This window comes from Zootoca vivipara, chromosome 3 (genome assembly GCF_963506605.1).
Source record: "Zootoca vivipara chromosome 3, rZooViv1.1, whole genome shotgun sequence".
NCBI lineage: Eukaryota > Metazoa > Chordata > Lepidosauria > Squamata > Lacertidae > Zootoca > Zootoca vivipara.
The window spans coordinates 84,620,159-84,646,596 of NC_083278.1; the positions used below are offsets into that span (position 1 = coordinate 84,620,159).

At 44.4% G+C, this 26,438-nt stretch overlaps 1 protein-coding gene across 1 annotated transcript in view; it reads right to left on the bottom strand.

Moving 5' to 3' along the window:
• KIF6 (kinesin family member 6) overlaps positions 1 to 26,438 on the bottom strand; it is a 165,120-nt gene that overhangs the window by 62,945 nt on the left and 75,737 nt on the right. The window contains exon 14 of the mRNA XM_035108133.2: positions 4,690 to 4,798. Coding sequence (XP_034964024.1) covers positions 4,690 to 4,798 — 109 coding nt within the window. The remainder of the gene's footprint in view (positions 1 to 4,689; positions 4,799 to 26,438) is intronic.

The following is a 26,438-nucleotide window of genomic DNA, read 5'->3' on the forward strand; positions in this document are numbered from 1 at the left end:
CAACCACTTCAGATTTGGAGATGACCTGTTCCTCCAGATCAGCGGCACAGCAATGGGCACCCGCATGGCCCCACAGTATGCCAACATCTTCATGGCAGATTTGGAACAACACTTCCTAAACTCCTACCCACTCAAACCTCTCTTGTACCTGCGATACATCGACAATATACTTATTATCTGGACACATGGTCAGCAGACCCTGGACACCTTCTACCAGACATTCAATGACTTTCACCCCACCATCAACCTAACAATGAACCAATCTATGCAAGAAATACATTTTCTACTATAAAAATACAGGATGGGCCCATAGACACCACCTTGTACCGAAAACCAACTGACCAACAAACATATCTACATGCTTCCAGCTACCATACCAAACATACCAAACAATCAATTGCATATAGCCAGGCTCTACGTTACAGCCACATCTGTTCCAACTCTACAGACAGGGATTCTCACCTAAGAGATCTAAAGCAAACCTTTTTGGAACTAAAATATCTGCCTGATGAAGTTAAACAACATATCAACAAAGCCAGACTGATACCCAGAGAGAACTTGCTGCAAGACAGACCCAAAAGAGAAAATAACATCCCTTGCTTTTTCCTGTAAGACCAATTCAGTCGTTAACAGTCGTCAACAGGTTTACTACACCTATCAGCCAATCACCCATTCCCACCACCCTTCTGAGTCAGGGCCGGCTCGCCCATTGACTCCAGTGGTGCGGGGCGCCAGGGCGCCTGGGCGCGCTGGGCGCGCTGAGGGGTGCCCCAGCAAGTGGAGAAGCTGTGCGGTGGCCTCCCTTTTCCCTCCGCCAGCCACGCTGCTCAGGATCTCCGCTCAGGGAGGTAAGCGAGCGGAGCAGGGGCACTAGGACCCTGTTCCGCTCTGCAGCACCAGGGTCATCCCTCACCCCGGCACTGCGCTTCATTGGCGTTCCTGTTGGTGGGAAGGCTCAGATGCCTTCCCACAGTCTAGGACTCTCCCCGCTGCCCTGCTGGCTCCGCGGGGCTGGGATGCCGGGCCTCTCTGCAGGCCGCACTCTCCCTTCCCGGCCCTGTGGCTCTCGGCTCAGCCGAGGTGTCACCCCAAGGCCTTCCGGCTTGGGGGAGACGGCACGCTCCTCCAGGGAAGGTAAGAGCTTTCCTTTTTTAAAAAAAATGGAGGGGAAGAGCTGGAGGTGCAGTTTTTTTAAAAAAAAAAAGAGTGAGGGTGGGGGGTGCCCGAGGGATCCCTGCACCAGGGCGCCCGATGTGCTAAAGGCGGCCCTGTTCTGAGTAATACTCAGACCCTCCCCACCCTCTCACTATATATAAGGGTCTGGTGACTTCTGTTTCAGTGTATCTGAAGAAGTGTGCATGCATGCGGAAGCTCATACCAATGACAAACTTAGTTGGTCTCTAAGGTGCTACTGGAAGGAATTTTTTTATATATAATTCTGTCTCAGATAGATGTTGGTGGAGCTATTCACAACACACACACACACACACACACACACACCTCAAAAATAAAAGCTCCGTAAAAGTTATTGAGAGTCAGGAAGCACTAATTGAGAGGAGAGGGAAACAACACATAGTCCCAATACATTCCAGCAAGCACTGCCCACTAGTGTGAGTGGGGAAACATCTACTCAGATGGGAAAGCATAGAAAACTGAATGCCCTCATGGACCAATGTATACACACATACACATGGACCTAGTGACTCACAGACATATTAATGCCTTCGTTTTGACACAGCCATAGCCTCTGCAAAATCACAATTTTTAAAAAGTACAATGGCCATGATCTCAGGATTTGCAGGTAATGGTGCAAAACAGAAGATGGAAATACCATCTTGCCCTGTGTCTCAGCCCTGTTAGGTAGAGACACGTGCCTTGTTTGCTCTGTTACATCCATAGTAAGCAATAATATAGGATGCGGGTGGCGCTGTGGGTTAAACCACAGAGCCTAGGGCTTGCCAATCAGAAGGTCAGTGGTTCGAATCCCCGCAATGGGGTGAGCTCCTATTGCTCGGTCCCAGCTCCTGCCAACCTAGCAGTTCGAAAGCACCTCAAAGTGCAAGTAGATAAATAGGTACCGCTACAGCGGGAAGGTAAACAGCGTTTCCGTGTGCTGCTCTGGTTCGCCAGAAGCGGCTTAGTCATGCTGGCCACATGACCTGGAAGCTATACGCTGGCTCCCTCGGCCAATAAAGCGAGATGAGCACTGCAATCTGGACCTAATGGTCAGGGGTCCCTTTACCTAAGCAATAATATACCTCTTTATCATTCTGAGAGAAAACTTTCAAAACACAATGGAAAGACACAAATATGGTATCTGCGTCCTCCCATATGAACTAGTCCACACACTTTTATCTGTGAGGATGAGTCACATGCCCCTGCCATCCCAGTTTTGGAGTGTAGGAAATTAGAATAGGGCCTTCTTGGTGCTCTCACTCAATTGCTTGATTTCTGGTGCTAATGTAAAATGACACTCTTCAGGTGTGCATTTGTTTACAGGCTTTGTCGTGAGTGACCTAAACATTTGGCCTGGATGTGTTCTGATATCTGGTTTCTCAATTGCCGCTAGGTGAAATTGTTTCAGATTTTTACTGTACAGATTGCTTTTTATCACAACAGGTAGCTGCTTTGGAGATCCTTCACATGAGACAGAAAGGTATTCTACCAAAATTTTATTTAATTGAATAAATAGTTTCCAAAAGTATATGGGCATCTATCACTCAAGCTGAAGATAATGATTGATCAAATATGTGATGGTTCTGAACACAATGTCCATGGTGGAGTGAAAGATAGTTATCAGAATAAAGAATATAATAAAAGAAGGCACAACCAAAGGAATAAAAATCAAAAGCAGATGTCTGGGAAGGATAAAGGAGTATAAAGTGTGAGAGGACTATGAAAAGAGATGCAAGACATCTGTCTAAGTACCTATGTTTATCTCCAGAATTCCCAGGCTTCTCCTTGTGTTCAGTGAGTCCTGGAGATGAGCCACATATAAGTGCCAAATGTAGAAATGGAAAATTATGAATCATTGGACAGGCAACCTTGTTTGGAGTTGTGATGGAATTTCCTGGAGAGTCACCATGCTCCTGTGGTCTGGATGTTAATTAACTCTCCTATTCTAATACTCAGGCCTTTTTGTCAGCCAGAACCCACCAGAACTAAGTTCCAACACCTCTCAAGTGGGTGCCATTGTCGTTGTAAGAGAACAAGGGAGAAGATCATGGTGAGTTCCAGCATCTCTTTGTCTAGAAAAATAGCACTGCTAATACCTTTTATCAGAGACCATCAAAATGTTTCACCTAATGTACTAGACGAAAAAGTATTGTTACTTCTACAGAAAAAGGAAATTAGGAAACTGAAGAAGAAAGAGGTCAAAAGGACTCCATGAATATAATATCACAAAGGACTCCTGGAATGGAGACAACATGCAATATTAGAATAAGCTGTGAGTTTTAAGGCATGAACCAAGATGAGGAAACTGTTGTTCTTTGAGTGGTGTCTTGTGTATCTATTATTTATTTATTAATTTTTTTGTATTGCTTTTTGGTCCTCCAATATGTACTTACACACATAGAACTGTGCCAGTAACAATCACAATTTGGAAACTGCACATATGGTGTTTGGTAAACATACTTATTATAACCCTCCTTTTTATATATATTATGCTTTTTTTTAACCTTGTCCGGAGCACCTACCGGCCAATAAATTCTCCAGAAACAGGCATTTCTGTTGCTCTAAACTTGTATTTGCCATTTGATACATGATATAAGAGCTAATCATGCACTGCTTCACAAAAACAATGAAGACAAAACTTAAAGCCAATTTTTTTGCAGCTGCTTCTAAGACTATGAACATATTTCTTACACAGAACTTTAACAATATTTTGTATAGGCTCTATTGCACTTTTAAAAGTGCTATGTGAATAATAAATAATTCTATGTATGCATGTGTATGTATTCAGTCATTTAGCCTGCCCAGTTCTGAAGGGTCGAGGAATGAGAAATATTTAAAAATACACAATGGAATAAAACATTAACTTCAAAATTATTATTTTAAAAAAAGCTTGATAATAATACCAGTTACTGTAAGTCAGTCATATAAAGTCCTTCATCACTTTTGAAAGATGCCCAGGCTCAGGAATAGGAATTTCATTGATAGAAAAATCCCTGCCTCTTGGTACACAAAGAGGTAACACTGCAGTGACCGAGAAGAATGCAATGTGGACATATAGATGCCAATGTGTCTGTGTCAGTACCCATTCATATCAATATGCTGCGTAGTTGACATGCAGGTACAGTATGTGTATCTGTCCTCTATTGGAGTGCTTTGGATTATAGTAATGGGTATTTTTTGAATATCTGCTTATCATATGTGGTTATGACATTCCTGGTCCTCTTGACACGGATATAAAAACATGGATACGAAAGATGACCCTACCCTGCTACTCTCCCACTTCATCCACATTTTTATGAAAGGCTTCACACAGAGGAGTTGCCACCTTCCTGACCTGCCATTCCAATACCCCAAATGTTTCCACTTCTTGCCTTGCGCAATGGCACACAACACAATCAGGTCATTTGTTTGCTTAAACCTGAACATCAATTTGTAACTGATTTCTGTATCCCAACCACGTATTTCTGCCCCAAAGAATGTGTTCTCAGTTTTATAGCTTGGTATAAATCTTACCTTTGCTTAAGGAGCTGCTTATTGTCTTCAATGGTTATGCTATCAGCATAATCTCTCTTGAAAATTTCAAAGGCTTCCTTACGTCCAAGTGACATTTCTCCTCTCACTCCTGTTCAGAAAATAAATCAAGAGTGGGATCATTTGCAGAAGCAACGGGATTTAATTTTTTACTATCTTCTAGAGACATTCCACAAAGACAAGATCAACAAGTCCTTTTGTGCACAGTGAAAAGTGCTTAAAGTAGAACACAGGAGCATAGCAAGCTGCCATATACTGAGCCAGACCATTGCTACATCTAGATCAGCATTCCCTACTCAGGCTGGAAGCAGTTTTGCAAGATTTCAGACAGGGTCTCTCCCAGCCCCACCTGGGGTGTTCCACATGCAAGGCAGATGATCTACCACTGAGCAACTATCCTTCTAAGAAACTCAAAACCCGGCTAATTTACTAACATAGATGACCAGTAAATACATCTACTAAACCATTCTGGATCCTGTTAGTCTTTTTTTCCGAAACAACATGGCAACCACTCTTATAAAAATTAATGCTATTCCATATTCTGTGGAAACAAAAAATGCCTGTTGCAGACCGAGTGGTATAGTTAAAATGACAGATTCAGTTTTGTTTCATGCCACTTGAACACCCGTAAGTCTGAATTCCTTGCATGTTTATTTTTCTGAAGAAGCTATTAATATCTCCTTAATTAAAACCAGAGTGTCAAAAATCAAAGCAGTGGAAATATTTACAAAACCATTGGAATTTTCATGGAAGAAAAAGTGCATATTTTCTCCGTATCTTCGCCATTTGTGGTTCTACATGCCATACCACGCAATATATTAATCAAATTAATATATACAGGAAGTTACCTCAGTCCACAAAGATTACATATTCACTATTTTCAGTTCACAGAATCCATGTGCTTTACTACTCCCCTAATGAAACCCTGGTGGCTTGCATGCACTCTCAGGTGTGCTAAGTATACCTTATTGGCATCCCACACATTACAAACCAGGCCCCCAGAATGTTTTACAATGCACAGGGGTTCCATTGCAGGGTTCCTCAGCACACAAACAAACCAATGTTAAAAGGGTTATCTGAAAAAGGAAGCTTGAAAACCACTGTTGTCAACTTTTACTCTAAACCCAAAACCAGTAATGTGACAATTTAAAAGTAAAACTGAACTATTTTTTACAGAATACCATGCTACTGAAACCAGCCAGTTTTATATGTATGTATAAAAAGGTAAAGGTAAAGGGACCCCTGATCATTAGGTCCAGTCGCGGACAACTCTGGGGTTGCAGTGCTCATCTCGCATTATTGGCCGAGGGAGCTGGCGTACAGCATGACTAAGCCGCTTCTGGCAAACGAGAGCCTTCCCGCCAGAGCGGTACCTATTTATCTACTTGCACTTTGACATGCTTTCGAACTGCTAGGTTGGCAGGAGCAGGGACCGAACAATGGGAGCTCACCCCGTCGCTTGGATTCGAACTGCTGACCTTCTGATCGGCAAGCCCTAGGCTCTGTGGTTTAACCCACAGCGCCACCCACGTCCCATATGTATGTATACATAATAATAAATAATGTAGAAATTTATTATTATACAAGCACCAATTCCCATGAACAGCTTCACTGATTGTAGTAAGATTAACTACAGACTAAAGTGCATTTCTCCCCATACTTTTTTTTATAAATTCACTTGTACCCCAGGGAAATGGGAGAATGCAAGAAACAAACTTTTCACTGAAAACATACTTTATAGCAGGCATCCCCAAACTTCGGCCCTCCAGATGTTTTGGACTACAATTCCCATCATCCCTGACCACTGGTCCTCTTAACTAGGGATCATGGGAGTTGTAGGCCAAAAGATCTGGAGGGCTGCAGTTTGGGGATGCCTGCTTTATAATATTACGCTTCATTTTACATGAACAGTACAAGCACATATGAAACCAATAACATGAATCGGAGGGACCCACATGGGATGACTGAAAGGCATAAAGCATGCAGTAGTACTCCACCCATTTTAAAAAAGCAAAAAACCTATAATGATTTCACATCTGTATCGGCCAAATGAGCTGGAGGGAAAGGGCAGAGATATTGTGTTTGATGCTAACTTAAAAACGGAATGTTCTCGTTTCATGCAGCAGCCCAAAATAAAAACATAGTTTTATGTGTGGACATACTGAGCTTTCTCTTCTCATCATGAAAAGCCTTAACCCAGTGGTGGCCAAACTTGGCCCTCCAGCTGTTTTGGGACTACAATTCCCATCATCCCTGACCACTGTTAGCTAGGAATGATGGGAGTTGTAGTCCAAAGACAGCTGGAGGGCCAAGTTTAGCCACCACTGCCTTAACTTGAAACCTCAACTGGCCAGCGGAGTTCCCCCCTTGCTTAACTTCAGCAGACTTCAATTTGGCGTATCCAGGTCAGCCACAATTTGACTTTAGTCCCTCTAGCTGCAACTTAAGTGTGATCATCTTTCCCCTATGATGATGATGATGATGATTAACTTATACCCCAGCCACTTTGGGTGGCTTCCAACAGAATATAAAAACACAGCAAAACATAAGACATTAATAATTCCCAAAAATAATAATAATTTATTACTTATTATGTTCCCTGCCCAACTAGGTTCCCAGAAAGAGCTGCATATCCAGGAGCACACATTAGAACAAGTCTGCAGTTAGAGAAGGTGGAGCTACCTGGTTGTACATTTCTCAAAAATTTCAAGGCATTTCCATAACACAAACTTGTTAGACATCTGTTAAAGTGCCGGAAAACTTCACTAATGAACCCCCCTGGTCTGCAATAGGGTAATTGTGCCCCTGAAGGACCAGGTCAGCAGTCTGGGAGTCATTTTGGACTCACAGTTGTCCATGGAGTCAGGTTAATTCTGTACATCTGGTACACCAGCCGAGACCCTACTTGCCCACAGACTGTCTCACCAGAGTGGTACATGCTCTGGTTATCTCCCGCTTAGATTACTGCAATGTGCTCTACGTGGGGCTACCTTTGAAGGTGACTCAGAAACTACAACTAATCCAAAATACAGCAGCCAGACTGGTGACTGGGAGTGGCCGCCGAGACCATATAACACCAGTCCTAAAGGATCTTCACTGGCTCCCAGTAAGTTTCTGAGCCCTGAAAGGCCTCGGCCCAGTATACCTGAAGTAGCATGTCTACCTCCATTATTCAGCCTGGACACTGAGGTCCACTTCCAAGGGTCTTCTGGCAGTTCCCTCACTGCAAAAAGTAAAGTTACAGAGAACCAGGCAGAGGGCCTCCTTGGTAGTGGCGCCCTTCCTGTGGAACACCCTCCCATCAGATTCAATTCAATTCAGATTCAAAAGAAAAACTATGTAAGAGGGCTGGTGAGAGTTGACTTTCCCATCCCTCCTGCCCTTAGAAAAGCCATTTTCAGTGGTTGGGGACCCCTACTGATCGGGGTGAGGACTGAGAGGGGAGATCTGCATCCAAATTAGGCAGAGATAGCTTGTGTCAGCAGGAGCTACATTTGCAGAAGCGCCTCTGATTTGGATGGGGTCCTTCCATCTCCTCAACCCACATTCCATCCCTTTCAACAAGACCCCTCCCCCAACCCCAAGGGCAGGATATCCTGGCCAGATTCATGGGTGTGGAAAAAACCCACAGTGTGATTTGAAGTGTCACAACTGTGGCAGTCAGCGACAGCAAATTCTGGTCTAGCAGTTCTGAAATAGAATTGTCAAAGAACTATTTAAAGGACAGAGCCTAGTTAAGAGCACAACACATGCTAATCAATATAACCGAATCTGCAATCCAAATTACATTAATCCTAACAGGACATTAAATCCTAACAAATCTGGTGGGATTTACTTCGGTATAAACATCCTCAGGATTTGTTTGTTTGTTTGTTTGTTTGTAAGATGTATACCCCACACCTTCAATACCAATCAGCACCAGGGTTTTGCTGCCAAGTATTTTCTTCAAAGGTTGGATCCATTTTGAAGAATGGATCTTGATTTGCTACTTTCTCTTATAGTACGTAGCAATCAATACTCAAAGACAATCTTAGCAGACAGCATGGTACTAAAGTTTAGCACCACACCAGTAGAAGCGGAGTAGCAACCCCCAGCCCAAGTCATCTGCTAATTTTAAAGGAGAACATTAAGGAAAAGCAGAGTTTATACAGTTATCTATAGCTCATCAGATTAATTTGCTTAGACGGGGGGGGGGTTCTTTCTGAGTTAGTCATTTTTTAAATGCATCTGAAAACAGTTGCATTCTGAAAACAGCATGCAAGGAGAACGATGGGGAGATGGGAGATGGACATCAAATCTCAGAGAGACGAATCAGGAGTATAGGAAATAAGTGTCTAGACAGACTGTGAGTGCAAGACAGTTTGTAGAAGATTCTATATACACTGGATAGTGATGGAGAGACTGGGAGAAACACAGAGCAGAGTCAGCACAACACAAGGAAATGCCAAGAAATGTGGGAAACTTGATGAGCTGGTAGAAAGAGATGATTCCCTTGCTGATGAACTTTGTTTTAGTTAATAATGAAGATTTATACAACTTTCAGATGGATTCCTCCCACACATTATGCTGTGCCTTCTTTTCTGCTACCCTCAGCCTGGAAAATCCTCCCATCTCAGTTAGTACGGTAGCTTCTTTCCCTTTTCTTCCTAAATATCAGCAAAAGTGAGCAAACCCTTGCGTTCCAGGGCAAATATTTATCCATCAGCCTACAAGTTCTGTCACCTGTCCCTTTAAAATAGTGACCTACACTTGCTGCTGGAAGTCTGTATATAGGAATGTGCATCAGAATTACACCCGGTGGTGGTACTAATAGAAATAAGGAAGAAAAACAGAGGTTTTCCTATTAAGTTGCCAGATGATGTTAAATTGCATCCCAGCTGCCAACCATTACACTGTAGCGACCATAAATACTGTTAATAATTTTCAAGGCCCGAAAGGGAGCTAAAATACAGTGTTTCCAGTTACAGTGGATTTGCATGGAGTGTTAAAACGTTCTTTCCACTGTCTTTTATGTTTATGAAATCAACTACCTTGCTATCAAACATCAATCACATTAGGGAAGAATTGGGTGTAGGAATCATTGTAGAAGGTAGCTGATATTTCACCAACCTTTTTGTAGAGGGGCACAACCCTGCATGGAGGATTTGAGGCCTGATCAATCTTGGACTTCTACAATAAAGTGGATGGAAATATTAATACCACCATGATTCAGGAAGAAAGAATAAATAATTGTTTTACAAGGTTTAAGTGATTCCAGAAAGACAGCAGAATTGTCTCTTGATCTCTGAAGATCTCCTATATTACAGGAGTTTCACAACCATACCACTTCTTCTAAGAACAAATGTCATATAGAGGAGGGAGAAAGATTGTTTTCTGCTGCTCCAGAGAAGCGGACACGGAGCAACAGATTCAAACTACAAGAAAGAAAATTCCACCTAAACATTAGGAAGAACTTCCTGACAGTAAGAGCTGTTCGGCAGTGGAATTTGCTGCCAAGGAGTGTGGTGGAGTCTCCTTCTTTGGAGGTCTTTAAGCAGAGGCTTGACAGCCATCTGTCAGGAATGCTTTGATGGTGTTTCCTGCTTGGCAGGGGGTTGGACTGGATGGCCCTTGTGGTCTCTTCCAACTCTATGATTCTATGATTCTATGATTCTATGAAATGCTGTATAGAAATCCAGTAGCAAGGTAGTCTAGTTCTATATGAGGCCCAACATGGCTAATGATAAAACCTGGAAGTTAGAGGAAGTGGCATAGCTCAGGGATAGTCTATCTGCTTTGAATGCTGAAAAGTACCATGTTCAATTCCCAGGGTCACTAAGTAAGGCTGCGGAAGAGTCCTTGCCTGAAACCCTGGAGAGCAGCTACCAGTCAGTGTAGACAATACTGAGCTAAATGGATTTGTTAGTCTGACTAGGTATATGGCAGCTATCTTTGTTCCAAAGTCAGCAAACTAGAAGGGCTTTTGCTTAGGGTCCTGACTTGTCATTGATTTGAAACTCTGCTTTTGTTTTCTACTTAATAGTCATCTGATCATCTGCTAATTTAGCAGTCAAAATGTTAGTATATTTGATCTCATAAGTTAGCTCCTGATCTAGTTATTGGGGAATCTATACACAGCATAATAATCTGCTAGAGTGGACAAGAAGAGAAAGTGAGAGAATTAGCAGGGGGCTAGGTATATCTGGCAGCTAGAGGAAATTTGAAGAAATCCATCAATGTTGTCTCCACAAGATTTAACAGCAACATTCAGAGTCCTAGGTGGACTAATAACAGCAAAGTAACTGCTTCAATGGGGACGCGGGTGGCGCTGTGGGTTAAACCACTGAGCCTAGGGCTTGCCAATCATAAGGTCGGCGGTTCGAATCCCCACGACGGGGTGAGCTCCCGTTGCTTGGTCCCAGCTCCTGCCCACCTAGCAGTTCGAAAGCACATCAAAGTGCAAGTAGATAAATAGGTACCGCTCCGGCGGGAAGGTAAACAGCGTTTCCGTGTGCTGCTCTGGTTCGCCAGAAGCAGCTTAGTCATGCTGGCCACATGACCTGGAAGCTGTACGCCGGTTCCCTCGGCCAATAGAGCGAGATGAGCACCATAACCCCAGAGTCGGTCATGACTGGACCTAATGGTCAGGGGTCCCTTTACCTTTACCTAACTGTTTCAATAAATGCCTTGTTTGCAAATAGCCATTATCTACAATGGGAAGCATATATGCTGCTAGGTCTTCTGTTAACCATGCACACAGAAATCCAGTCAACAGGATTGCTCTGGATTAGGAAGACTCTGGATTGTGGTTTAAGTCCATCAATAACTGTTGCAGCAACAACACTGTGCACACTTAAGATGGAAGTAGTCCCATTGAACTCAGTGGGACTCAAGTAAATATGCATAGTACTGCTCACTTCCATAAACTTTTCCACTTCCAATCAAATAAAAACAAAACAAAAAACCATAGGCAGACACTTTTCAAGCCAAGCTGAAGACGATTTATTTGAAGTTGCTTTGTAGTAAAACAAAAAGTACTAGAAATGTTTGCATGTAGCCATAATTCACTGGTTCTCCACAAGGATTTTGCTGATATTATCATCTCCATCTGCTCAGAATAGAAAATAGTAAATTTTCAGAGCTGAAGAACAATGAACCAAGAAAAATCAAGACGTTAAAAGGGGGAGAACCCAGCAGTAATACTCCCCTGCTGTAAGCTTCATCGAGCTTCTTTGCAAAGAGCATGTGTAATACATCTGGATACCTTCACTGGGCTCTACTTCAAAAATGGAAAATGCATAAAACAAGGCAGTTCATTGTACCCCTGCAGTGTTATACTGCAGAACATGGAGCCTTTGAGAAAAACGCAAACCCTCAAAGGAAAAGGTGGGTGCCCAGATTAAATGAGCTGAATGAATCTTTGGCACCATAATGTCACTTTTAACACCATTAGATTTAAACTGTTCACATGTGATTATAATTTTAGAGGGAGGCAGTAAGGAACTTTTAAAACAAGCTAACCACATTTTATGAGGCTAACTTCCAAAACACTTCACAATGAAACTAAACGCAAAGGGCAAGGCACAGGGGCTAAGCAGTACTTAAATCCCATGTTAAGTCCTCAGCATAGGCTCTGGTGGTATTTTAAACAGAGAACAGGCTTTGGACTAGCCGCCTTATTGTGTCCATTTCACCCATTAAGAACTAAGCTTAATTACATACACATGTAGGAATCATTTCACAAACATATAAGGAATGATTTCATGCAATTAGTGCTCTCTCTCTCTCTCTCTCTTACACACACACACACACACACACACAATCATTATGACGTAAGCGTTTTATTATTTTAGCATAAGCACAAGCACAATTAATCACTGAGATGCATTGGGTCACATGAAGAGATGACTAAGGTAGCTTTTATGAAATCACTGTTCTAATGTAGTTTATAACCATAGAATGACCCTTTAACATCACTATTGTTACAAAAGCACCACCAGAATTTTTAGTCAAACCAAATGAATGGAACATCCAGCCTTTCTGGATTAAACCAAATTCCATCTAGTTTAGCATTCTGTTTCCACCGTGGTAAGACTCTTTGTCAAGACTACAAGGGTGACATCAAGTAATAGCCATCCCCCATTGCTTTCATGCTTCATAACTATACAGTAATAGCAATTATCTAATCTGGGAATAGCCAACAACATGCCTTCTACATGTTCTTGGATTAGAACTCTCATCAACCCTAATCATTGGCTAGGGATCAGAGGTGGAACACAAGCCCTGCCCCCCCAGTGACCTTCACAAGCATCTCATGCTCCTCAGTTTCCATGCTTGTGGTTAAGGTCTTCAGCAGGATTCTGCTTGCATTTGCATCTGTGTGATCAGGGCCCCTGCTTCCTCAGAGTCTTTGATCAGATAAAGGTTCAAGTGAATATAAGTAGAAGCCCCTTGCAGATCAGGGACTGTGGAGAGGGGCACAAGGACTTTGGGGGTGGGGCTTGTGTGTATAGCCCTGTCTTATTGACATATAAAGCAACAGCATATTCAAGCCTCTTATTACTGTGCTCAGGCCTTTTAAGTCTTAACATACTGAGTCTGAACTTGTTTTAACCGCAGCTCTTGATTGCTGGTTTTTATTGTGATATTGTCGTATTCTGATTTATTGTACCGACTTCATTTGCTTTTTTTGTATTTTGTTTGTAATTTGCCCTGGAAACCATTTGAGCTGAAGGGCAGTATAGAAATTTTCCAATTAAATTAAATTAAATTAAAGGAATGCTAAAACATGTGCCAAAGAAAACACACCCTGGTCCAAAGTACAATAAACTGGAATTAAATCCCACTCAGTGAAATGGAATTTACTTCTAGGTAAGTGTGGTTAGAACTACAATTCTTTGGAGATAACTGAACTAAGCATCATCACGATGTAGGAAGGAATTGGCTAGTTCACATTTATAAATTTATTTAATTGCATTTTCATCCTGCTTTTCAGACAATTATTGTCTCTCAGTCTGGCTCACATTGGTGATAAAGTTTTACATGAAATGGAGAAAGTGAACAGAGAAAAGTTTGTCTCCCTCTCTCGTAACACTAGAACTCATGGACATCCAATGAAGTTGAATGTTGGAAGATTCAGGACAGATAAAAGAAATAACTTGCCATGTAGTACATACTTAAACTATGTAACCAACAGGAGGCAGTGATAGCCACCCACTTGGATTGCATTAAAAGAGGATTTCACAAATTATTATTATTATTTATTTATACCCCACCCATCTGGCTGGGCCTCCCCCGCCACTCTAGGCGGCTTCCAACGAATACCAAAATACATTAAAATATCACAGATTAAAAACTTCCGTAAACAGGGCTGCCTTTAGGCGTTTTCTAAAAGTCTGGTAGTTGTTTATCTCCTTGACCTCCGATGGGAGGGCGTTCCACAGGGTGGGCGCCACTACCGAGAAGGCCCTCTGCCTGGTTCCCTGTAGCTTTGCTTCTCGCAGTGAGGGAACCGCCAGAAGGCCCTTAGTGCTGGATCTCAGTGTCCGGGCTGAGCAATGGAGGTGGAGACGCTCCTTCAGGTATATAGGACCGAGGCCGTTTAGGGCTTTAAAGGTCAGCACCAACACTTTGAATTGTGCTCAGAAACGTACTGGGAGCCAATGTAGGTCTCGGCGGCCGCTCCCAGTCACCAGTCTAGCTGCCGCATTCTGGATTAATTGCAGTTTCCGGGTCACCTTCAAAGGTAGCCCCACGTAGAGCGCATTGCAGTAGTCCAAGCGGGAGATAACTAGAGCATGCACCACTCCGGTGAGACAGTCTGTGGGCAGGTAGGGTCTCAGCCTGCGTACCAGATGGAGCTGATAAACAGCTGCCCTGGACACAGAATTGACCTGCGCCTCCATGGACAGCTGTGAGTCTAAAATGACTCCCAGGCTGCACACCTGGTCCTTCAAGGGCACAGTTATCCCATTCAGGACCAGGGAGTCCCCCACCCCCACCCACCCCCTGTCCCCCCAAAACAGTACTTCTGTCTTGTCAGGATTCAACCTCAATCTGTTAGCCGTCATCCAGCCTCCAGGCACTCACTGCCTTTACTGGTTCTGATTTAAAAGAGAGCTAGAGTTCATCATCTGTCAATGGCTATTAGCCACAATGGCTATGCTCTTTGCTCCAAAGTTGGAGGCAGCCCTTCTGAATACCAACTGCTGGAAACCACAGGAGGGCTGAGTGCTCTTGCGCTCAAATCCTGCTTGCTGGCTTCCCACAGGCATCTGGTTGGCCACTGTGAGAACAGGATGCTGGACTAGATGGGCCCTTGGTCTGATCCAGCCAACTGTCCTTATGAAAGGGAGAGCGAGGGGTGGGGCTTCATCATCCAGTTTACAAACTAAAAACACAAGACACACAAGGATGTTATTCCTGGGGGGTTGGTATGTAGCTACTCAATGGTCCAAGTTCTCCAGGCTAATGGCAAAATCCAGATATGGATCCCTCCTATTCTCCAGTCCCATTCCACTGCACACTTTCCTAGGAGGAAACCCTACCGTGTTTCTCATATTATAAGTCATGTCTTATATTAATTTTTTCTTCAAAAAAACACGACATGGCTTATTTTTGAGGGATGTCTTATTTTTTAATAAAGTGCACGCGGGCGCTGTTTGCCGGGCTTGTCAAGCCCAGCAAGGAGCGCCCGCCGATCTTCGGTGACAGGCGGGGATGGGGGGAGAGCGGAGAACGATCTCCGCTTCTCCCCCACCCCCGCCTGTCACACAGCACAGGGCCGAAGATCGGCGGGCGCTGTTTGCCGGGCTTGTCAAGCCCAGCAAACAGCGCCCGCCGATCTTTGGTGACAGGCGGGGGTGGGGGGAGAGCGGAGCACGATCTCCGCTTCCCCCCCACCCCCCCTGTCACACAGGACAGGTCCGAAGATCGGCGGGCGCTGTTTGCCGGGCTTGTCAAGCCCAGCAAGGAGCGCCCGCCGATCTTTGGTGACAGGCGGGGGTGGGGGGAGAGCGGAGAACGATCTCCGCTTCCCCCCCACCCCCGCCTGTCACACAGGACAGGTCCGAAGATCGGCAGGCGCTGTTTGCCGGGCTTGTCAAGCCCAGCAAACAGCGCCCGCCGATCTTCGGTGACAGGCGGGGGTGGGCGGAGAGCGGAGAACGATCTCCGCTTCCCCCCCACCCCCGCCTGTCACACAGCACAGGTCGGCGGGCGCTGTTTGCCGGGCTTGTCAAGCCCAGCTAGGAGCGCCCGCCGATCTTTGGTGACAGGCGGGGGTGGGGGGAGAGCGGAGAACGATCTCCGCTTCCCCCCCACCCCCGCCTGTCACACAGGACAGGTCCGAAGATCGGCGGGCGCTGTTTGCCGGGCTTGTCAAGCCCAGCAAGGAGCGCCCGCCGATCTTTGGTGACAGGCGGGGGTGGGGGGAGAGCGGAGCACGATCTCCGCTTCCCCCCCACCCCCGCCTGTCACACAGGACAGGTCCGAAGATCGGCGGGCGCTGTTTGCCGGGCTTGTCAAGCCCAGCAAGGAGCGCCCGCCGATCTTTGGTGACAGGCGGGGGTGGGGGGAGAGCGGAGAACGATCTCCGCTTCTCGCCCACCCCCGCCTGTCACACAGCACAGGGCCGAAGATCGGCGGGCGCTGTTTGCCGGGCTTGTCAAGCCCAGCTAGGAGCGCCCGCCGATCTTCGGTGACAGGCGGGGGTGGGCGGAGAGCAGAGAACGATCTCCGCTTCCCCCCCCACCCCCACCTGTCACACAGGACAGGTCCGAAGATCGGCGGGCGCTGTTTGCCGGGCTTGTCAAGCCCAGCAAACAGTGCCCGCCGATCTTTGGTGACAGGCGGGGGTGGGGGGAGAGCGGAGAACGATCTCCGCTTCTCCCCCACCCCCGCCTGTCACACAGCACAGGTCGGCGGGTGCTGTTTGCCGGGCTTGTCAAGCCCAGCAAGGAGCGCCCGCCGATCTTTGGTGACAGGCGGGGGTGGGCGGAGAGCGGAGAACGATCTCCGCTTCTCCCCCACCCCCGCCTGTCACACAGCACAGGTCGGCGGGCGCTGTTTGCCGGGCTTGTCAAGCCCAGCAAGGAGCGCCCGCCGATCTTTGGTGACAGGCGGGGGTGGGGGGAGAGCGGAGAACGATCTCCGCTTCTCGCCCACCCCCGCCTGTCACACAGCACAGGGCCGAAGATCGGCGGGCGCTGTTTGCCGGGCTTGTCAAGCCCAGCTAGGAGCGCCCGCCGATCTTCGGTGACAGGCGGGGGTGGGCGGAGAGCAGAGAACGATCTCCGCTTCCCCCCCCACCCCCACCTGTCACACAGGACAGGTCCGAAGATCGGCGGGCGCTGTTTGCCGGGCTTGTCAAGCCCAGCAAACAGTGCCCGCCGATCTTTGGTGACAGGCGGGGGTGGGGGGAGAGCGGAGAACGATCTCCGCTTCCCCCCCACCCCCGCCTGTCACACAGGACAGGTCCGAAGATCGGCGGGCGCTGTTTGCCGGGCTTGTCAAGCCCAGCAAACAGCGCCCGCCGATCTTTGGTGACAGGCGGGGGTGGGGGGAGAGCGGAGAACGATCTCCGCTTCCCCCCCCCACCCCCGCCTGTCACACAGGACAGGTCCGAAGATCGGCGGGCGCTGTTTGCCGGGCTTGTCAAGCCCAGCAAGGAGCGCCCGCCGATCTTTGGTGACAGGCGGGGGTGGGGGGAGAGCGGAGAACGATCTCCGCTTCCCCCCACCCCTGCCTGTCACACAGCACAGGTCCGAAGATCGGCGGGCGCTGTTTGCCGGGCTTGTCAAGCCCAGCAAGGAGCGCCCTCCGATCTTCGGCTCTGTCCCCCGATGCGCGACGGCTCGGGGAAGCAGGCAGGGAGCTCCTGCTGGGTCCCGCGCCTTCGCCTCTCGCTCGGTCGGGGCTACACGACATGGCTTATTTTCGGGGTATGTCTTATTTTTCACCAACCCTTAGAAATCCTGTCATGGCTTATTTTTTGGGGATGCCTTAAAATATGAGAAACACGGTAATAAACACACAGGGACTTAATTCTGAATAAACATGCACAAGAATGAACTGCTGGACCACTTGACAGTTTCCAGCTGTGACTTCATTAAATGCATACACATACTAACAGAAAGCCCTTAAATTAGTAGGTACAGGGAGAAAAATGGAGCTGGACAGAAGCATGGCAGGTTTGGCAGAGGCAAATGGGAGTGGATACCAAGTAAAATCTGTAGTCAAAGCCACAAACTTTTGAGCCCCACCCATTGGTGCCACCACATCTAAATAAATAAGAAGTATTCTTTTTCCCTGTGTCAGAAATCACACTTTTCCTAGAACTCCTCACAAAGTGGATATATCTATTACTGCTCAGTTTACAATAAAGATTGCTCATTAAAAGTAAGTTTTCTCTTTCCTCTCTTGAAACTTATTTTAGGTTATGCTGCTTTGCTCTAGGACATACATTTCAGAAGAAAAGTTATTTTACTTGGTACAAGCAAAAAGACTAAATCAATTTTTTAATAGTTTAGGCATTCTGAAGCAGCCATCTTGCTTCCTCAGATGCACCTCTGCAGAAATTTAACTGTGCTGGCAGAGGAGCAATTCCTATTGCCCCACCTTGTTACCCTAGTAAATTATAGTTCAGCACTACTACCTTCTCTTTTCTACATTTGATGAAGTAAGCCAGAGGTTTTCAACCTTTTTGGGTCCATGGCTCCTTTAACCAACTACCTTCTTTCTGCGGTACGCTCAGGAGCCCAGTTATGTCACCCCTTGCCTGCCAAGCTGGAAGCCTCTCATCCTTTTCCCAACACCCTCCCTTGTGGAGTGTTCCCTCAACCTCCTCTCTTCTCATCTCTCCTTGGGAGTCTTCTGGGCAGCCGCTGCCGCCACCCCTCGTCTCTGAGCTGCTCCCTACAAAGAGAGGTGCCTCCTCCCACTGCACCACAGGGGCCTGGGAAGCACCTCCTGGCCAGCCCCAGAGGCACAATTCGCCTGGGGAGTTTGTAGCCAGGCCTGCTGCAACAAACAGCTGTGCAAGCCTTTGGGAGACAGAGATGTGAGAAAGCATAAGAGGAGGGAGGAAAGGAAAGAGGGACAAAGGCCAGTGTTGCCTGCAGTACCCCTGACCCAGGGGTCAAGGCACCCAGGGCGCTATGGTGCACTGGTTGAAAACCACTGAAGTGGACTAATGCCTTACAAACCAATGACATTTCCAAGTCTTTAAAGTACCTCTGAGAGATGTTGTGGTTGCAGCTGAGGAGACAGCAAATGTATCAATGCCCCTGGATACCAGAAACCTGTAGAACTAGCATCAGTGCAGAAATAATTCAAAATATTGTTATGTAATTAACAGAAAATACTTTGCACTTCTGAAGTCCCTCAGTGTATGTTTGTCTTCTGTCTCTCCCTATGCAGTATTTCCTTTATTGAGTCTTCCTGGTCTGATCTAACCTAAAAGCTCTTTACAGGCAGCAGGTGGCATTCTGTCGGAATGTATGAGAAATTGATAATTAATCCTAAGATTATTAACTAATAGCAATACTACACAATAGTAATAACCTGCAGGGGTGGAGGACTTCATCCTGGAGACTCATGGGAACCAATGGATTCCTGAATACTCTGGGAGATTTTCCAGTAGCCAATGCTGGCAATTCTTCTGAGTTCCTAGTCCCACATTAAGAAATTGTACCCAAATGTCCTCTCCAGCACTGTGGAGCTCAATTAGCCCCATGATTTACTGGGGAGGGCCACATAAGTAAATAGATGTGGAGAAAGCTGGAGGACAAGTGGTGCAAGGGAAACCAAACAGACATAAGAAAAGGGCCTGACATGAAAAATAACTTTGACTGCCATGTTTAATGCTGAACATCGTGACATACAACAGAAAGGAACAAAGAAGACAGACACAAAATAGTTCTTCTAAGGTGTCCATTCCTCAAACAATGATCTGGAAGTCTGCTTTTCATACACTTGAATCCTACTCTTACTAACCACTAGCTAACAGGAAAAATTCTCTATTTTTGCCAATAGCACATTAGAGTGTCTAGCCCCACTGCCTCTAGCTTTGAGTCTATCAAGTCTTGCTTCATCTATAAATATACTTCTCCGCTGAGATAAGATTAATGTAAGACACCTTTTCCACATCATTGCTGTTTATTCTGAACTATATGAGTTCTCATCTTCCAGCCATTTTTTAAAATCCACCTGGACCAGTTCTGCTAATATGATGGATTCACATTTTGTGTGGAATGATCAATCATAGGCCTTCTGTCTTTACCTCTCAGGGCTATGTGTAATAAATTTGAATATATTTATCTTAATACAGTGGTGTTTTATGCTCTATTACAGCCCTTCCTGGCAATCTCAGCAGCCTAAAGAACTGGAAATTTAGAATTAGCGCCAGTGCAGGGAAACAATGTGTTATAAAGCTTGCTGAGGTGTCATAGGATTCGGCAGAAGGTGTACTATATCAGTGGGATGCTAGATACAATAAAGCCATGACAGCTGTTGGTGGAACACCCTGCCAGTGGAGCTGTTTCACTGGTAAAGATACACTTCGGAGCTGTTTCACTGGTAAAGATACACTTCGGAGTAAGGCGACACCCCAGTCAATTGCAAAACTTTATGTCAGCCCCAGACTTGATGCAAATCCACCACCCCCAATAGAATTTCATCCTGCCCACATCACCATGATAAAACAGCACAGGATATGGTGTAATTCAGCACCCAACCACAGCACACCAACACCAATATATAGTGCCCCACAAGGAAATTGCCCTGGCTATTATTGGATGAAGAGCTTGAACTCAAGAGTATGGATTCTGCCATAATCTTTAATTCTGGTAGGCAAGGTAAGATTCAAAGTCACAGAATGTGCTGCATGGCAAAGCAAGCTAAGACATTGCTCTAAGAAGCAAAGGGCCCTCCTGGGTCCTGCTATCTGGGAATGGGGTGGGCGCAACTTCAGTGCACCAAATAGGCAAGCAAATGAGACTTCCTTCCTTAGCACATTGTTAACACTTCCTTTCCTAGAACTCTGACAGGTACTCTTCCTCAGATCTCCAGACACAAACATCCCATACCTAATCCCATTCCACCAACTGGGGATATGAGGACAGAACAACCCATGCAAGAGAAGGGAGCAGCCATGCTGCAAAATATAACCATTGTAACTGTCTCCCATGTCTTCTCCCACCCTCTTTGCAATATGCTGAATAGTGTGCCTTGTCTGAATTGTATTGGCATAGCATTCTTCCCCTCCAGCAGGGAGCTGTGTCTACCACACATAGAGATGGCATTCATGAGCACACACAGGTACACTTTCTACTGGCAAAGGTCCGGTCTTCCGCCCCAACTACTGCTGGGCAAACACTCATGAGCACTTTTCCCTGCAGGATCATGGCCCAGATGCACACAGCACAACAAACTGTTTCACTGCAATCCTCACGGGGAAGAGGTACAGTCACTGCAGGCTCTAGAGTGGGAGGCTGAGGCACAAGCATTAGCATAGCACTCCGGTGGCACCACTCACTCTATTCTCTCACTTCCTCACAAACACCTGCAATGAGGTTTGCTGGAATGCCAGCTGGCAGATCTTGCCAAAGGAATCTGCACATATTTATTGGCACAGATAGAGCTAATTCAACACTAGAGTTGCTGGTAATGCCATGAACTGCACACAAAAAGGTAAAGCGTTTTAAAGCTGACGCTACACTCATAGCAAAATTCACGATAAAGATGGAAAATGCAGAGCAACAGTATTGACACAGAAATACAAGCTATACCTCCAATAGTTTATAAAGGTATTGTAAAATCCTATTCCGCCTTGAATCTGTAGTAGGAGTTGTGCCCATACCTCAGTAGGAGATATATCAATCATAGTTTGTCTCATCAGTATGTAACAATCTTATTGGTCATAGGAACAACTAGTAATATACTGACACCCTACTGCAGGCATGGCCAAACTTGGCCCTCCAGATGTTTTGGGACTACAATTCCCATCATCCCTGACTACTGGTCCTGTTAGCTAGGGATGATGGCAGTTGTAGTCCCAAAACATCTGGAGGGCCATGTTTGGCCATGTCTGCCCTACTGGTACTGCCATAGTTTATATTGGTCTTCCTGAAGGAATACCTTGCATTTAATCTCTATCTCAGTGATTAAGATATACACTTAATGAAATACAAGAACTATTCCAAAGTGCTGTTTCATGGAAACAGGAGAAAAAGGGGCAGGAAATATTTTGCGTAGGGGGTCAAAGCAGTCTTCAGGAAGCTACAACTCAAAATGAACCGCAAGGCTTAGAAGCCATATGAAATGTTCTTTTGGGGATCATGTTGTCTAAGGGCTACAGTGCACGAAGCAGTGGTGTAACTCTTTTTCTTCCAGTCTCAAATGCTTTCAATTCATTTCTTTAAAAGTTTCCTTTGACCAGCTTTAATTTGTTTTGATGAGGAGTCATCTTTTCCCTTGGAGGAACGAAAAATGAAGTCTTTGGTGCACTGTCCAAGGTAAATGGATTCCAAATGCTATAGACAATTCTTTTTATGTCCTAGATTCACACTGTTGCAAACAACCCATCCTTAAACAGCTATGAAATGCTCTCACCCATGTATAATTATCATGATTCATTGTGCCTACGGAATCTGGCATAGGTCTGATGAGCTTGAAGGAAAAGGTTAGCTTTCATCTGGTTACAACATTATATGAGCATCCCTTTATAAGATAGCAATATTTGCAGAGAAATAAGAAAACATGCCTTCTAAAAGAAGTTTTTTTTTAGAGTCCATAGTAATATACAATATATATCCAGTGAAAATGCAACGAACTTGAGTTCACACATTCCTTTCACATTATCACAGGTTTCCAAACATTCTCCCAACATTGATGCTTGTGTTGGAGAGAATATGTAATTTTTAAGAAAGTCTGTGAAAGTATCTCTGTTTCTATTATACTATATGCACTCTGACTTCTGTTAGAAAATAATGGACTTTCATGGCTACAAAAGCTAGCTAAAAATGTCTTCATAATTATTCCCACAACCACATTTGGTATTGCAGAATCACTATGAGTTGACTTTTTATGCTCTTCTTGTGCAGGGAAAACAGCTTCATCGTAGAATAAGTTTACAATTCAGAAAGTCCTAAAAGGGCTTCAAAAACATGGCTTAACCACAATGTCATATCTGGCAATTTCTGTATCTTTGAGTACTCCAAACCACTTCACTTTAGCAAAACTGTAGGGCACAGTCAATTTGTGGCAGCTTTGTCATGGTACGGCCATGAGAATTGGCAAGTACAACATATCCAGAAAATTACTGATGTGCTATAATGATGCAAACTGGCATTTTCATCATACAAGCTTGGAGAAAAGATGTTAAAATCAAGAGAGTATTTTGAAAAATGCACTGTGTTTATAATATATTAATGCAACAAAGAAATATTATCCCACATGCATTATTAGGAACTCTGTAAGATTTATTTCTTGATGTATCTAACATTAGAAACCTCGGAAAAACTTTTTGGTTTATAGCAGAGGTGGCCAACTCCCAAGAGACTGCAATCTAATCACAGAATTAACAACTGACAGTGATCTACCCCATTTTGGGGGGGTTCAGGTCAAAGTTGTTGAGTGCTGAGCTTTTTTTAGGGGACCCAAACTTGTTGAGCTTCTTTGGGGGGAGCCAGTGATCTACCAGTGATATACCACAGACGTCCAGTGAGCTACCGGTAGATCACGATCTACCTGTTGGATGTGCCTGGTTTATAGCATTCATTTAATATAAATTTTATTTCATTTGCAAATTATTTCATTTACTTTGAATGCTAAGATGTTTTCATTTCAGATGCATGTGAAAGCACACACACACATGGTTTCCTGTTATTGTTATTATTTTAATGTTCACATTTGTTTCTTAAATAATAAAAGTATTAAGAGAAAAAGGGGGTATATTTTCCTGGAAATTTATGTCCAAAGCTAAGGTAGTGTGTCACTACATTAAAATGAACTCCTGCAATAAGACTGTGGTGTTTTGTGGAGTGCTTGAAAATGACAGTATCCAATACTGTCGGCCTCGGTCCGGTATACCTGAAGGAGCGTCTCCACCCCCATCGTTCTGCCCGGACACTGAGGTCCAGCTCCGAGGGCCTTCTGGCGGTTCCCTCACTACGAGAAGCCAAGTTACAGGGAACCAGGCAGAGGGCCTTCTCGGTAGTGGCACCCACCCTGTGGAATGCCCTCCCACTAGAGGTCAAAGAGAACAACAATTACCAGACCTTTAGAAGGCATCTCAAGGCAGCCCTGTTTAGGGAAGCTTTTAATGTTTGATGGATTTCTGTATTTTAATGTTTGATGGATCTCTGTATTTTAGAATTTCTGTTTTGTTGGAAGCCGCCCAGAGTGGCTGGGGGAACCCGGCCAGATGGGCGGGGTATAAATAATAAATTATTATTATTATTATTATTATTATTATTATTATTATACTAACAACATCAATTTCCTCTAAAAATTCATTGGTGGATAGACATTTTATGAGGCTTTCTTTACCTCATAATTTCACCCTGTAAATCACACAACATAGGAAAAAGCTCACCACAGGAGCAGGAAGATTTCTTACTAATCTGTACCACAGGAAAAATATGCACTTAACATTATTTACACAGACAGGTTGGTCGAAATATAAAAGAAATGTTTTATGAAATTCTATTAATCTTCCACAAACATTCATGGTATTTCATTAACCATGCCTGATTATTCGCCTTAGGTACAAATGCCTATTACAGAGAACACAAGGCTCTATGGGAATGATGCAACTAAAGCGGATTGTAGCAATTAATCTAGATTTAAAAGCAACATTTCAAATCCTCTAAAGCTTAAAATGGGAGCTTTAATCTAATTTAGAAATTTTAATGTTCCCAAGAAGCAATGACACTTAATGAGTTTGGAAATGTGATCTTGATTAAGTTTCAATGACACTTCACTAATTTTTTTCATTACATTTATTTCAAGGAAAGAAATAAAATTTTAAGTGTGCCTGATGCAGAACAGCAAACAATGATGGACTGCTATTTATATACATGCTGTTTCAGTTTACCTTTTATAATTTGTTGTGCAATTCCAAACTGTTTCTTCAGAATTTACATCAGAAACTGATAGCTTAACACTACGATCCTTAGATTACGGTGCTAAAATGTAAGTGTTGAGGGTAGTATGTCGCAATAATTTAGTGATGTGGTTCTCAAAACAAAAATATGTACAAAAAGTGTATATAAGGGGAAAGTGCATTATTTTAGGGAAATGGCATTATAAATTGCAAAAAAGAGTACATTATATGAAGGGGAAGTGATTCCAAAAAATTAGATATAAATGTGTAAAAAAATTATATATTAGATGAAATAGTAAGTCATGAGAACTTTTTTTTAAAAAAAACAGACTAATGTGGAAATTGAGATAGCTAAATTTAAGATTCAAAACATGAGAAACTGAGAAAAACTAAAATTGAGAGAAAGCTAGTTTGCACCCTCTTGTTATAGCACTTGCATCTCTAGAAGAAAAAGAAAATCCTGAGAGCCAGGGAACGCTGTAAATTCAGGGAACAGTGTAAATTCAAGCTTTCCCTCGCACAAACAAAAGTGTCTTCTACTCAAGCTATTGTCCGTGTCCATTGTTAATGTATGCAAATTGGGTTCCCAAACAAAAGCTATTAAGGTATTATAGCTCTTAAAATGAATTACAGATTTTGTGCAGACTTAAAATATTAAGTGGCTTGTATCTACAGCCCCTGTAGATTACAAGTTACAATAGTCCAAGAATGAATAACATTCTCCCCCCCCCCATACTAATTTTCAGACATTTAGACCCATGTCACATATTACCATTTCCAAGGGATCGTTCTCATAATCATTCTCAAAAATTATTTATGGGGCATTAGGGCAAAACAATTATGGGGCATTAGGATTGTGCATCTTCCACTGTACACCCTAACATGTGGCCATTAACATCCATCTACACCACAGAGCCTAGGGCTTGCCGATCAGAAGGTCGGCGGTACGAATCCCTGTGATGGGGTGAGCTCCCGTTGTTCAGTCCCAGCTCCTGCCAACCTAGCAGTTCGAAAGCACGTCAAAGTGCAAGTAGATAAATAGGTACCACTACAGCGGGAAGGTAAACGGCGTTTCCGTGTGCTGCTCTGGTTCGCCAGAAGCAGCTTTGTCATGCTGGCCACATGACCCGGAAGCTGTCTGCGGACAAACGCTGGCTCCCTTGGCCTATAGAGCGAGATGAGCGCTGCAACCCCAGAGTCGGACACGACTGGACCTAATGGTCAGGGGTCCCTTAACCTTTACAGTCATACCTCGGTTTAAGTACGCCTCGGTTTGAGTATTTTCAGTTTAAGTACTACGCGGACCTGTCTGGAACGGATTAATCCACTTTCCATTACTTTCAATGGGAAAGTTCGCTTCAGGTTAAGTACGCTTCAGGTTAAGTACGGAATTCCAGAACCAATTACACTCATACTTCGGGTTAAGTATGCTTCAGGTTGAGTACTCCGCGGACCCGTCTAGAACAGATTAATCCACTTTCCAGTACTTTCAATGGGAAAGTACGCTTCAGGTTAAATACAGACTACGGAACCAATTGTGTTTGTAAACCGAGGTACCACTGTACCTAGATTTAAGAAAATGAGGGGATACACTATCTGTGTATAAGTCACCCCTGATTTTTGACATTATTTTTTAGGGGGGAAACTA